Source organism: Phyllobates terribilis, unplaced genomic scaffold, assembly GCF_046119375.1.
Source record: "Phyllobates terribilis strain yellow unplaced genomic scaffold, ASM4611937v1 Scaffold_5__5_contigs__length_657084704, whole genome shotgun sequence".
Lineage (NCBI taxonomy): Eukaryota > Metazoa > Chordata > Amphibia > Anura > Dendrobatidae > Phyllobates > Phyllobates terribilis.
In genome coordinates this window covers 59610255-59624375 of record NW_027362765.1, presented here as the reverse complement: position 1 = coordinate 59624375, position 14121 = coordinate 59610255, and the positions used below count along the sequence as shown (strand labels likewise).

The following is a 14121-nucleotide window of genomic DNA, read 5'->3' as shown; positions in this document are numbered from 1 at the left end:
TTTGTCCTTCTGCCCTTTTTCCACCTTGGTCGGGTTCATGCGTGCTCAGGGACCCCTACTGCATTTCATTTGTGTTATCATATTTCTTTTGTAATGTGAGATTATACATAGGTCATCTCTATTTTCTGGACTTCAGTGATCCTTGCGTTTTTTCTGTGTATCCATTCAATTACTGTGACTAGGTACTGCACTTTACTCCGTGGTATGTGATCCCTTATGACCTCAAGCATATTGTGATTTGAGTTCCTTGGATCACATTAATATTGATGCAGATATATCAGAAGGAGCTCTGCATCCGGAGCATCACTGTGGAAGGCCTGTATTAGTTAACATGCCCCCTGCTAGCGCGTGGTATGAAGAAGGAAATCTGTGAACACATCAGCCTTCTAATACATCCAAGAGCATGGGGGCATAAGTCTGGGCAAATGAATTCCCCTGATGACTAAAGGGAAACGCACCGGGAGCCCGCCTATTTTATACCACCAGTAATAGAGGATCAGATAAGTAGATTATATATTGATGGTGCTCCTTTATACTATAAATATATGGTGGAGTGATTCATGTGTGGTTATGTGTTGAGTTTAACGATAACTAATATTGATTGCCTCAAAATCTACATTTGTTTGGCTGATCTATAATGTACTAAGTTAGCTGGTTGGTTCCATATGGCCATACTTAGAGAGTAGACCTTGCATATTAAATTTTGCTTTGCTTGTGTTCTACTATTTGGTTGGAATCATGCTAATTCTGGTGTGATCTGGTGGTGGAGTTTATCTATGTTAAGACTCTACCTTTTCACCTTCATGAGGTAGGCACATCTATAATATAGGATCACACCTATATAGGGGTTTTTGTTTGTCCCGTTAAGTTTGGGTACAATTTGCCCTATTGGGTATTTCATTATACCATTTTAGTACTACATGGTATATTTTATACATGTGGTGCACTTTGCACTTTTGGGTCTGATTTTAAATATATTTGAATAAAGTTTATTATTTTTATCCCTCTGCTATTTATCACTAAATTGGTTGGGCACCACGCTAGCTTCTTTGTTTCAGAGACACAAAGGCGTTTTTTGCTTCTGGAGTCCACACCTTAAGATTGGTCCCCTTGCGGGTCAGGGTATAAATAGGAGTGCTCTGAGAAGAGAAATGCAGAATTAATTGGCAGTAGTAATTTGCAAACCCGAGAAACCGCTGGATAGCCCTTAGACCGTCTGGACGTGGCCACTTCAAGATGGCAGATACTTTTTCGGGATCTATTTTCCAGCCGGTCTCGGAGACGATGTACCCCATAAACGGAAGAGAGATCTGCTGGAAGACTCATTTTTCATATTTGGAGCACAGACGATTCCTCCTTAACCCCTGAAGAACCTGGTAAACATCCCTCCTGTGCGTTGGCAGTTCAGGAGAGAACACCAAGATGTCATCTAGGTAAACTACCACACATGTGTAGAGGAGGTCCCGGAAGTTGTTTACCAGTTCTTGGAAGACTGCTGGGGCATTACAGAGTCCAAAAAGCATAACGCAATTCTAGTCATGGCCGTCGAGGGTGTTGAAGGCCGTCTTCCATTCGTCTCCCTGGCGAATTCGAATTAGGTTATACGTCCTTCGTAGGTCAAGTTTCATGAAGACTCTGGAACCTTTAAGGTGATCAAATAGCTCGGAGATGAGAGGCAGAGGATATTTATTCTTGATCGTGATTTGATTGAGACCCTTATAATCGATGCAAACGGGCACAGCTTATAGGCAGGCGGGCATGGGTGATATATAGGCAGGTGGGCACGGCTGATAGACAGGCAGCTATACTGGATACGAGCACTGGGACTTGAGAACCAGCAAGCGTGTTAGTAACAGACATACATTGCACAGGCACCACTCATCAGGTGGAGGTGCCTTAAATAATGAGTATCTCCCAGCCATTGGCTGGGGACACTTTTGGACGGCGCGCGCTGTCCCTTTAAGTGCACACCCTAAGCAAAGGCATCAGCAGCCGGAGCAGGGAGTGTGGGACGGGGCCGCGTCGGTGAGTCAGCATCTCTGACAGAGTAGAGAGCAAGAAGGGAGAGACGCCAGCGCTACAGATTCTAGGTCGCTTATCATTTCAAATGAATCTCATTATGGTGGCTTGTAGATATTTACATTCCCCAAGGGGTACCTTAACAGGGAGAGTCTCAAAATAGTAAATTAGCTTAGGTAAAAGGGACATTTTTCCAATAATATTTATTTAACTACATCTGGGACTGCAAGCCTCCCTGGTATTGGTTGCATACTAAAACTTGCAAAGCATTTTTGTTACATTCTGAGCACGAATATGGCTACTCCCCGGTGTGAGATCTCTGATGTTTAACAAGGTGTTGTTTTTGTTTATAACATTTCCCACATTCTTGACATGAAAATGGCTTCTCCCCTGTGTGCCTTCTCCAATGTTGAACAAGATATGATTTGTGTGTAAAACATTTCCCACACTCTGAACATGAAAATGGCTTCTCCTCTGTGTGTATTTTCTCATGTTTAGAAAGAGTTGATCTATTTGTAAAGCACTTTCCACATTGTGAACATGAAAAAGGCTTCTCCCCTGTGTGAATTCTTTGATGTCTAACAAGATCTGGTTTCCTTATAAAACATTTCCCACACTCTGAACATGAATATGGCTTTTCCCCTGTGTGACACCTCCAATGTTCAACAAGATATAGTTTTCGTGTAAAACATTTCCCACATTCTGAACAGGAATATGGCTTCTCACCTGTGTGTCTTCTCTCATGATTAACAAGCTTTGATTTCTCTGTAAAACACTTTCCACATTCTAAACATGAAAAAGGCTTCTCCCCTGTGTGTCTTCTCTCATGTGCAACAAGACTTGATTTTTGTGTAAAACATCTCCCACATTCTGAACATGGATACGGCATCTCACCTTTGTGTCTTTTCTGATGTGTAACAAGACTTGATTTAGCTGTAAAAAACTTTCCACATTCTAAACATGAAAAAGGCTTTTCCTTTGTGTGTCTTCTCTCATGAGCAACAAGATATGATTTTTGTGTAAAACATTTCCCACAGTCTGAACAGGAATATGGCTTCTCCCCTGTGTGAGTTTTCTCATGTTTAACAAGACTTGATTTAACTGTAAAACACTTTCCACATTCTAAACACGAAAAAGGGTTCTCCCCTGTGTGTCTTCTCTCATGTGCAACAAGACTTGATTTTTGTGTAAAACATTTCCCACATTCTGAACATGAATATGGCACCTTTCTTGTGTGAGCTCTTTGATGTTCATCATCAATTCTGTTATTTTCATCTTGCATACTAGTCTGTGATGAATCAGAAGATAGGAGCTGTTCAAAAGGATCAGATGGTAGATCTTTACTGTAGAGGGCTGTCGATAAATCTGGGATATGTTCATGTTCATCATATGTATCCGGTATGATAGTATGATCATGTGTGTTCAAATCTGAAAATGTAAGATTTCCCCCTGATCTGCTGGTACAGTCATCTGCCAAGAATAAAACGTAAATGTTAACATTATTCCCCACAAAAAGAAAAAAGGACATACTGGCGCTCACAAACTGTTGGTGGTTAAAGCTGCTGGTAGTTTGGCAGGCCCTGTGTGTATAAAATAATTGTAATATAACAAGAACAAAAACTACCACACAAAAAAATGAATAAAGGGTAAGTCAATACTGTGGAAAAAAATATGGTATAAAGCAGGTATGTGAATAGATCCAATAGGATGATGCTAGAGATATGCTAATAGACAGCTGATAGAGGAGATATATGTGTGACTTCACTAGACTAGTGATGGTGGGTTACACCATCAGTAATGAAAGGGCACACAACATAGAGTGGATACAGTAAATAGTAAAAAGGTTCAGCGTGCCAAACAGTTCTCGGACCAGTCACAGAGAGGATTAACAGCCAACAGATCTTTTATAGAAGTGCCGCATAGATGGTTATTATAATTGTTGTAAGTGAGGTACTTACTTAAGTGAAGAACCTGCGACATGTTTTAGTGTACCTGTCACAAAACTTTTATGAAATATAAAATATTTATTTATATTTAGTGAAATATTCGGTAAAGAATAATAGAGGTCAACCTCCCAAAAAATCCTCAAAACTATCCCAGCACATTCATTTTCCATATAACATACATAGAACCAACAAATGGAGAAATTTTTTATGTAACATTATACAGCACTTATAACAACATCGAAGTGCAGTTGAATGAACCACAGAAACGACACGTGCTAACCACTAAAAAACACAGAAAACTAGTCTGAGCCCAGAGACACAAAGGAGGTATATATACAGGGTGGGCCATTTATATGGATACACCTAAATAAAATGGGAATGGTTGGTGATATCAACTTCCTGTTTGTGGCACATTAGTATATGGGAGGGGGGAAACTTTTCCAGATGGGTGGTGACCATGGCGGCCATTTTGAAGTTGGCCATTTTGGATCCAACTTTATTTTTTTCAATGGGAAGAGGGTCATATGAAACATCAAACTTATTGAGAATTTCATAAGAAAAACAATGGTGTGCTTGGTTTTAACTTAACTTTATTCTTTCATGAGTTATTTACAAGTTTCTCTTTGTTTACAGCCATTGACATGTCGCAGAGGTTAACATGTGAGGAGCGGATAGAAATTGTGTTGATGTTTGGTGAACGCAGTACCCGGGTCATTGCAGCAGATTTCAATGCAAGACACCCTACGAGACCACCCATCTCCCATGCTACAGTTAGCAAACTGCTTGCCAAATTTTGCGAAACAGGTTCAGTGTTGGATTGGCCAAAATGTGGACGCAAGAAAACTCACTAATGAAGAAACATCAGTGGCTGTCCTAGCTTCATTCAGCAAGACCCCACAGCGTAGCACTCGCCGCATGTCACTGGAGAGTGGCATCAGTCGAACATCCCTTCGGCGGATATTAGCTACTCACAAATGGCACCCTTACAAAATCCAGCTGCTGCAGCATCTCAATGAGGATGACCCAGATCAGCGCACTGAATTTGCAGAATGGGCAAAACAAAAATTGGAACAGGACCCTCAATTTACACAGAACATTATGTTCAATGATGAGGCAAACGTTTTTGAGACTGGTGAAGTTAACACACAAAACCACCGATATTGGTCTGACACTAACCCACAGTGGAAAGATCCCTCCAAGACTGTTGGAACACAAAAATTGATGGTATGGTGTGGTATATGGGGTACAAAGATAGTGGGGCCATTCTTCATCAATGGAAACCTCAATGCTACTGGATATCTGAAATTGCTACATGATGATGTGTTGCCCTCTTTATGCACTGAAGATGGCACGTTCCCCGAGTTTTTCCAACAAGATGGTGCACCACCACATTATGGGTGTCAGGTCCAAGCATTCCTACATGAACAGTTTCCTGGAAAGTGGATTGGTCGTCGTGGGCCAGTTGAATGGCCACCAAGGTCTCCCAATCTGACCCACTTAGACTTTTATCTTTGGGGTCATCTGAAGGCAATTGTCTGTGCTGTGAAGATACGAGATGTGCAGCATCTGAAACAAGGAATACTGGAAGCCTGTGCTAGCATTTCTTCTGCGGTGTTGCTATCAGTGTGTCAAGAGTGGGAGAAGAGGGTTGCATTGACAATCCAACACAATTGGCAGCACTTTGAACACATTTTATAAGCGGTCATAAACTTGTAAATAACTCATGAAAGAATAAAGTTACGTTAAAACCAAGCACACCATTGTTTTTCTTATGAAATTCTCAATAAGTTTGATGAGTCACATGACCTTCTTCCCATTGAAAAAAATAAAGTTGGATCCAAAATGGCCAACTTCAAAATGGCCGCTGTAGTCACCACCCATCTCTCATATACTAATGTGCCACAAACAAGAAGTTGATATCACCAACCATTCCCATTTTATTTAGGTGTATCCATATAAATGGCCCACCCTGTATATAATATATATATATATATATGTATATAATATATATATATATATATATATATATATATATATATATATATAATACACACAGTGGGGAAAGTAAGTAATTCATACATTGCCGATTTTGCAAGTTTTCCCACCTACAAACAATGGAGAAATCTGTCATTTTTATCGTAGGTACACTTCAACTAGAGAGAATCTAGAAATAAAAACCTGAAAATCACATTGTATGATTTTTAAATAATTAAATTACATTTTACTGCATGAATTTACTGAATGTATTTGATCACCTACCAATCACCTACCAATCAGCATGAATTCTGGCTCTCACAGACCTGTTAGTTTTTCTTTAAGAAGCCCTCCTACTCTGCACTCATCATCTGTATTAATTGCACCTGTTTGAAATTGTTACGTGTATAAAAGACACCTGTCCACACACACAATCAATCACACTCCAACCTCTCCACCAACGACAAGACCAAAGAGCTGTCTAAGGACACCAGGGACAAAATTGTAGACCTGCACAAGGATGGGATGAGCTACAAAAAATAGGCAAGCAATTTGTTGAGAAGGCAACAACTATAGGCACAATTATTAGAAAATGTAATATGCAAATTGTCTCTTTAGAGAGAAAGAGGACTTGAACTCTATAGCACAACCGACTGGAAGCAGCAATCTACAAGTCACAATCAACCCTTTAACGAGACTTGCAATATGACTTAGGATATATAAAATGGAAGAAACAGAGGACGACGGTCAATCTTCCTCGGTCAGGGACTCCATGCAAAATGTCTCCTGGTGTGGTAAGGATGATTCCGAGAAAGGTCAGGAATCAGCCCAGAACTACACGGGAGGACTTGGTCAATGACCTGAAGAGAGCTGGGACCACAGTCTCAAACATTACCATTAGTAACACACAACGCCGTCATGGATTAAAATCCTGCAGGGCATGCAAGGTCCCCTTGCTCATGCCAGCATATGTCCAGGCCCATTTGAAGTTATCCAATGACCATCTGGATGATACAGAGGAGGGATGGGAGAAGGTGATGTGGTCAGATGAGACCAAAATAGAACTTTTTGTTATCAACTCCACTTGCCATGTTTGGAGGAAGAAGTAGGAGGAGTACTTCCCCAAGAACACCATCCCAACCATGAAGCATGGTGGGGGAACATCATACTTTGGGGGTGCTTTTCTTCAAAGGGGACAGGACGACTGCAGTGCATTGAAGGGAGGATAGATGGGGTCATGTATCAAGAGATTTTGGCTAACAACCTCCTTCCCTCCGTAAGAATATTGAAGATGGGTAGTGGCTGGGTCTTTCAGCATGGCAATGACCCGAAACACACAGCCAGGGCAACTAAGGAGTGGCTCCGTAAGAAGCATTTCAAGGTCCTGGAGTGACCAAGCCAGTCTCCAAACCCAATAGAAAATCTTTCGAGGGAGCTGAAACTCAATGTTGCCCAGCAACAGCCCCAAAACCTGAAAGATCTGGAGAAGATCTGTATTGAGGAGTGGGCCAAAATCCCTGCTCCCGTGTGTGCAAGCTTGCTCAAGAACTACAGGAAACGTCTGACTTCTGTAATTGCAAACAAAGGTTTTTGTACCAAATATTAAGTTCTGTTTTTCTATTGTATCAAATACTTATTTCATGCAATAACATGCAAATTAATTATGTAAAAATCATACAATGTGATTTTCTGTTTTTTTATTTTTAGATTCTGGTGAAGTGTACCTGCGATAAAAATTACAGACCTCTTCATTCTTTGTAGGTGGGAAAAGTTTCAAAATCAGGAGTGTATCAAATACTTATTTTCCCCATTGTACGTGTTACCAATAGCAAAGGAGCTTCTATCAGAACAGTATATTCAAAATACATCCTATAAAACCTGTTCAGAAATTAACCCCTTAAGAACGCAGCCTATATTTCATTTTCCATTTTCATTTTTTTTGCTTCTCTTTATCCAAGAGCCAACTTTTTCATTTTCCTGACAACATAGACGTTGTGAGGGCAGTTGTTTCTTTTTTTGTTTGCGGGATGAGTTTTTGTTTTGTATGACACCATTCACTTTACTATATAATTTACTGAAAAACGTGAACCTAAAGTCGGGGAAAGTCGGTAACTACACTTAATGGCAATTTTATTTGTTATTGTTCTCATCCACTACGTGTTGAGGGTTTTTATAACGTGATGTTGGCAAAAAAAAATTGTTTAATAAATAAATGTTTAATTCTTTTATGGCAATTTTCTTTTTTGCATTTTCAGTTTCAATTTATGTTTTGCATTTTCTTTCTTCTTCTCTTTGCAAGAGCCATAACTATTTTGTATTTCCATGTGATGTCTTAATTATTTTATTGAGGGACGAATTCTCATTTTAAATATTTATTTTATCATACAACATACTGGAAACCAGTAAAAATAATGTTACCATTGCTGTTTGATGATTCTCCAGTTCAGAACAATTACAGCGATGCAAAACAATTTTATTGTTTTTTACCTCGTTTATTTTCAGGAATAACAGCAATATTTTTTAGCACCTCAGGGGACTTAAACCTGCAATCACATGAGCCCTTCTTCTGTATTTTTTGTGTGGAAAAAACAACATTTCATTCAGTCAATTTAAAAGTTTGCCATCAATTTTTCTTACAGTCCAATCACACATCAATATTCTATGTTACAAAGCCTAAAAAGACTAACACATATTTCAACAATCCAGGGACTGAGGAGAATCTGTGACTTATCTACATTTAGTGGTCACTTCTCACCTGTGGGGTTATCTGTGGGAATCTCCTCTTTACACCGCTCATCACCCCTCACATATGTCTCTGTAGCATTAATATGGGTCACATCTTCACCCTGAAAGAAATATTGTAAAAGTCACAGACAGATGGGGAAGTCGTGTGAAATGATTTAGAAGAACAGAAAAGATGAAATAGTTGTAGGTCTCCTGTATAAATCCAATCTGTCAGCTCCTAATTCTAATCAGCAGTCTCCATAACCAGAAAATTGTGAGAAGATCCAGACAACATCTAATGTCTATGATAAGTGTTATCCTGTCATCTCCATACCATGAATGGTCACATTATTAGAGACACCCATCTAGCAGCACTTGGACCTCCTTTGGCTTTCAGAACCTCAGCAAATTGTTATGTTGTCAATTGTAAAGAGTGTTAACCCTGCATGACTATTGTCCCCTGGGGACAGGATAGGTTTTTACAGTTGCCACACTATAGATGCAGGTTCTGACAATTTGGAACAACTTCTTCTTACCTGTAATGCAGAGGTTCCATAGGATTAAGATCTGAACACTATAAGGGTAGGGTAAGCAAGAAAAAATGTACTGTCATGTTCCTGGAAGCAATCCATGACTATACGGCCATTGTGGCATCGAGCACTGTCCTGCCATAAGTGTCCTTCTGCCAGAAAAGGATGAATTTCGTGGATCACTGGCTACAAAGCCTACTTAAGCTCCTGTGCTGAAGAGTTCTTTATTCGGACACTTTAGTTGTAGATCCAGCATTGTATTTAGCTGCAGGACATGACTGCGCCTCGCTTCTTAGACTATCTCTTGACAAATGCCTCTGATTTCTATAATTGATGAGTTCCTTGTATTCGTAGGATCTGTTTTTGCTGAATACTTTTCTTCAATCACCAAATTCTCAGTATAATCTCACCACTATTGTATGTAATAAATGCTCATAGTCGATCAGATCACTTTATCTTCCCATTGTAATGAAGATTCACATTGCACATATCCACAGAAAACTGATCATTGGATTTCCTGCTGCACCCTGGAGTCACTGGTCACATTTCCATTCACAAAAGTTTATATTAGAAAGGTTTCAGTGTCTCTAAAAAATCTACCATTCAGTGTATAACACTTATGGATAAAACAAGACTGAACACAAGACCTTCACAGCCTTCCACATATCATTCAACCCCCCCCAACTGACCTATCTATCAACGTCAATGGCTGCCCACTCTCCCCAGTCCCTCAAGCTCGCTGCCTGGACTAACCCTGGATTCTGAACTCTCCTTCAAACCACATATCCAAGCCCTTTCCACTTCCTGCCGTCTCCAACTCAAAAATATCTCCCGGATCCGCACATTCCTCAACCATGAATCTGCAAAAACACTAGTGCACGCCCTCATCATCTCCTGCCTCGACTACTGCAACCTCCTGCTCTGTGGCCTCCCCTCTAACACTCTCGCACCCCTCCAATCTATCCGAAACTCTGCTGCTCGACTAATCAACCTGTCCCCCCGCTATTCCCCGGCCTCTCCTCTCTGTCAATCTCTTCACTGGCTCCCCATTGCTAACCATGAAATACAAAGCCATTCACAACCTGTCTCCTCTATATATCTCTGACCTAGTCTCCCGTTACATACCCGCACGCAACCTCCGATCCTCACAAGATCTCCTTCTCTACTCCCCTCTTATCTCCTCATCTCACAATCGCATACAAGATTTCTCCCGTGCTTCCCCCTACTCTGGAACTCTCTACCCCAACGTATCAGACTCTCGCCTACCGTGGAAACCTTAAAAAGGAACCTGAAGACTCATCTCTTCCGACAAGAGTACAACCTGCAGTAACCACAGCTCCACCATACCGCTGCACGACCAGCTCTACCCTCACCTACTGTATCCTCACCCATCCCTTGTAGATTGTCAGCCCTCGCCGGCAGGGTCCTCGCTCCTCCTGTACCAGTCACTGTCACATTGTGTTCAAGATTATTGTAATTGTTCTTGTATTATACCCCTTTTTTCACATGTAAAGCGTCATGGAATAAATGGCGCTATAATAATAAATAATAATAATAATTGGGAAGATTTCATAACACCTTCTCTCCATCTACCTTATGATCCTGAGGAATATTGGGATCTTCTTGTTTACAGTCCTGTGGAAGAAGAGGACGGGGACATCTCTCTGGTGTTGTCCTCTTACTGGATAGAACTGGAGGAAACACATACAGGGACTGAATTCATTCTTTACATAAAGATAATTATAGACCGTGTGTATTTAGTCCTGTCTATTACCTGGTGATGTGAGGGGCTGGGGAACATCCATCATGACGTCCTTGTACAGATCTTTGTGTCCTTCTAAATACTCCCACTCCTTCATGGAGAAATAGATGCTGATGTCCTGACACCTTATAGCAACCTGACACATACAATGATACCGTCATCACCCCGACCCCTTCATAGCGTTACTATATAATGTCCCAGCATTCCCAGCAGTGTCACCTCTCCAGTCAGCAGCTTAATCATCTTGTAGGTGAGTTCTAGGATCTTCTGGTCGTTGATGTCCTCATGTATCAGGGGGTGAGGTGGAGGCCCCGTGATTGGGCTCAGGGGTCTTCCCCATCCCTCAGACACAGGGGCCTGACAGCGCTCACTAGAGGTCTTCTTCACTACTGTGTAATCCTGGTTATGGAGAGACACATTAATAAATCTCCCTACAGACATTTCCAGAGTCCTCACCTCTCCAGTTCTGTCCATCTGTTATTCCCATAGATAAGAATGATGTAATGTGACGTCATCAGAATCTCTCACCTCTCCAGTAAGCCGGAAGAGGATCTCTAGGGTGAGGTGTAATAGCCTCTCCGCCATCTTGTCCCTGTCTCTATCCATCCTTGACGGGTCAAACAGGAAGATTCTCTTATATAGAAGATCTCCACTGAGAGGATCCGATATTGTAGGCACCTGAATGGGGAGAAGATGACGATGTAACATCATAAAGATCCCATGTAAGAAATCTCCGGAGCTGTTACCGGCTTCACATGATCACTACATCCAGTCATGGCCCCGTCCTGCCCCCGGTATAACACACAATCACATTATAGTCACATACAGAGATTTATCACAGGCTCAGCACTGAGGGGGTTAATAGTAATGGGGGATCTCCACATACCTCCACCTGCAGAGCCGCCACCACATATATGGCTGTTCTGTGCGCACAGGACCTGTGATGAGGTCACAGGAGGGGAGGAGTCAGGGGTCACATGATCAGGGGCCTCAGTGGATGCAGGACTCTGCTGTGCTGGTTGTCATGGTGCTGGATGAGGTGAAGTTTATGTGTGGGGTCAGGAGGGATTTACAGGGGGGATTTATTAATTAAAGCAAAGAAGTTGGATAAAATATAACTTTAATACAATATATAAAATGTCGCTCTCTTCGCCACACGAAGATATAATTATATATTTATAAGTATAAATAAAGAGGCATTATTATAGACAAAGGCACAGATTGAAAAGAAGACAATGAAGAAGTGTATATTCTGAGGAGGAGCTATTATCTTATTATATTTGTAGATGGTGATTTCCTTTTCTATTTCCTGTCCTGAACCTTTCCTATATAATCAATAACTCAAGTTTGGGAAAATAATACAGATGTTTAATAACAAGAAAAACAAGATAATAATAAGGCAATTCAATTAACAATTTACAATCGAACCTTTCTTCAATGTCCTCTAATTAGAGAAAATACAAATACAATTATAAGTATACTTAGCAATGATCCTTCATGGCAGAGAGAGAGAGAGAGAGAGATAGTCTTGACTCTACTTCATTTATACTAAAAATTTCACATCCACACCCACATACAACCCACGACTCCGCCCTTCTTCTCCGGTATCTTCTGTGGCAAATATCCAATCATCTTCAGGGTAGTATGAGCATTGTCATTGGCTGCATTGGTCAACACCTTCCTGCAGATGGCACTCTTGTACTTCTGGAAGAAAGTCCTTGTGTAGGTTCAACTCCATTTGGGCTGGCCCCAAGATGTTCATCAAAAGCATTGTGCACCAATATACATATCCATAGGCTGGAGACAGGATGTCTACCTCAGGAGCAATGGTATACAATTCAAATCCACAGGGGCAGTGTATATATGTAGATTACACTAGATGACAAACAGGATCTGTATTCAAGTTCACCACAGAAGGTGTGTGTACCTGTATCATCCAGGAGGCTGGAGGGCCTATACTCATTCCATATGTAGATGCAACCTTTACTTTATCACTAAAACAAAGGACATCACACAAAGAACACCTTGTACCTAGTATCTCTTGATAGAGTCCTGGAAATATCCAGCACTCAAATTTAATGCAGAGTTCAGTCATTCCTATGATATATATATATATATATATATTGTACCTGTTGGCCTCCAACATGCCCCCCTTTGTGTCTGAATGACACATAACTTTTAAGGAGCCACAAATCCGGAATCCTCTTCGCCACCATAGTTGATTCTTCTTCTTAGGGCAAGGAGTTTTTTTAACACATTCACTCATCATTTGCCAACATTTACTCCAAAAAAAAAAAAAATTAACTTTGTAATAGCTTGATTTCTAATAGGACATTGAAGGAGGCATATAAAAAAAAATACACATCAAATTGTACATATGATCGTCACATCACACAAAAAAAATCATTTAGATCAACCAACAAACAATAACATAATATAATTTCCTATAGGTTTCGCTTTGGAGTCAAACAATCTTTCTTACTGTGCCCTCTTCTGCCGCAGTTCTCACATATTATAATTTCTTCTAATTCAATGGGAATTTGTACATTTGTGTCACATGATGCAATTTTGACACTGGCTTGTTCTTTTATAGTTAAACTCTGTACCTTTTTATATAGGTAACGGGTTACACAGCACATGTATATTTGAAAAAGCGATAAAATTACAGAAACAACAAGTAATATGACAATTGGGTGGATTAAATAATTCAGTATGCCATTTGCCGCATTTGAATGACCAAATATTACCTCCCACCAATAGCCCTTGGCATTATTTTCTAATAGATGGGTAACTTCCTTTAGTTCATTTTGGTCATGATGTAATAGAATTGTGGCATTTGCCTTTTCTTGATTAAGCTTCATCAATAAATATTCATCCTTATTAAATTTTACCAACCATTCTCCAAGTTCTTTTCCCATTCCTAGGCTTAAGGCTTGCAAATTAACTGGAGTGTGATATTTCAGATCCACTGACAGATTAGCAATAGTAGGAATTGCGTAAACCCAGTTGGGTGTCTTGATTTCTGTAACCCCACTAAGAGTGCACCATGCTCCCCTGGTTACAGATGTCATTACAGAACAATGTTGTGTTGTTATAGATACATTGGTAGTATTTAGGAGGAAGAAACAAATTCTTTGATGCCCTAGATAGAAGATTGGTGCTTTGT

The 14121-nt window shown here is 40.4% G+C and overlaps 1 protein-coding gene across 1 annotated transcript; it reads right to left on the bottom strand.

Moving 5' to 3' along the window:
- Positions 1-970: 970 nt before the first annotated feature.
- On the bottom strand, positions 971-11914 carry LOC141271990 (uncharacterized). The gene is made up of 7 exons (XM_073682251.1): positions 11842-11914; positions 11484-11633; positions 11175-11354; positions 10968-11091; positions 10787-10884; positions 8695-8785; positions 971-3489 (listed from the first exon to the last, which is right to left on the bottom strand). The coding sequence occupies exons 2-7, from the start codon at positions 11559-11561 to the stop codon at positions 2318-2320; spliced, it is 1743 nt and encodes a 580-aa protein (XP_073538352.1). The 5' UTR covers positions 11562-11633; positions 11842-11914; the 3' UTR covers positions 971-2317.
- Between the last annotated feature and the right edge of the window lie 2207 nt (positions 11915-14121).

Excerpts from the sequence above, each read along its gene's own strand:
- LOC141271990 (XM_073682251.1), bottom strand. The coding sequence starts at position 11,561 with ATGGATAGAGACAGGGACAAGATGGCGGAGAGGCTATTACACCTCACC. Across the intron at positions 11,355-11,483 it reads TCTTCCGGCTTACTGGAGAG|GATTACACAGTAGTGAAGAA; the intron begins GTGAGAGATTCT and ends CTCCATAACCAG. Across the intron at positions 10,885-10,967 it reads CCAGCCCCTCACATCACCAG|TTCTATCCAGTAAGAGGACA; the intron begins GTAATAGACAGG and ends TGTTTCCTCCAG.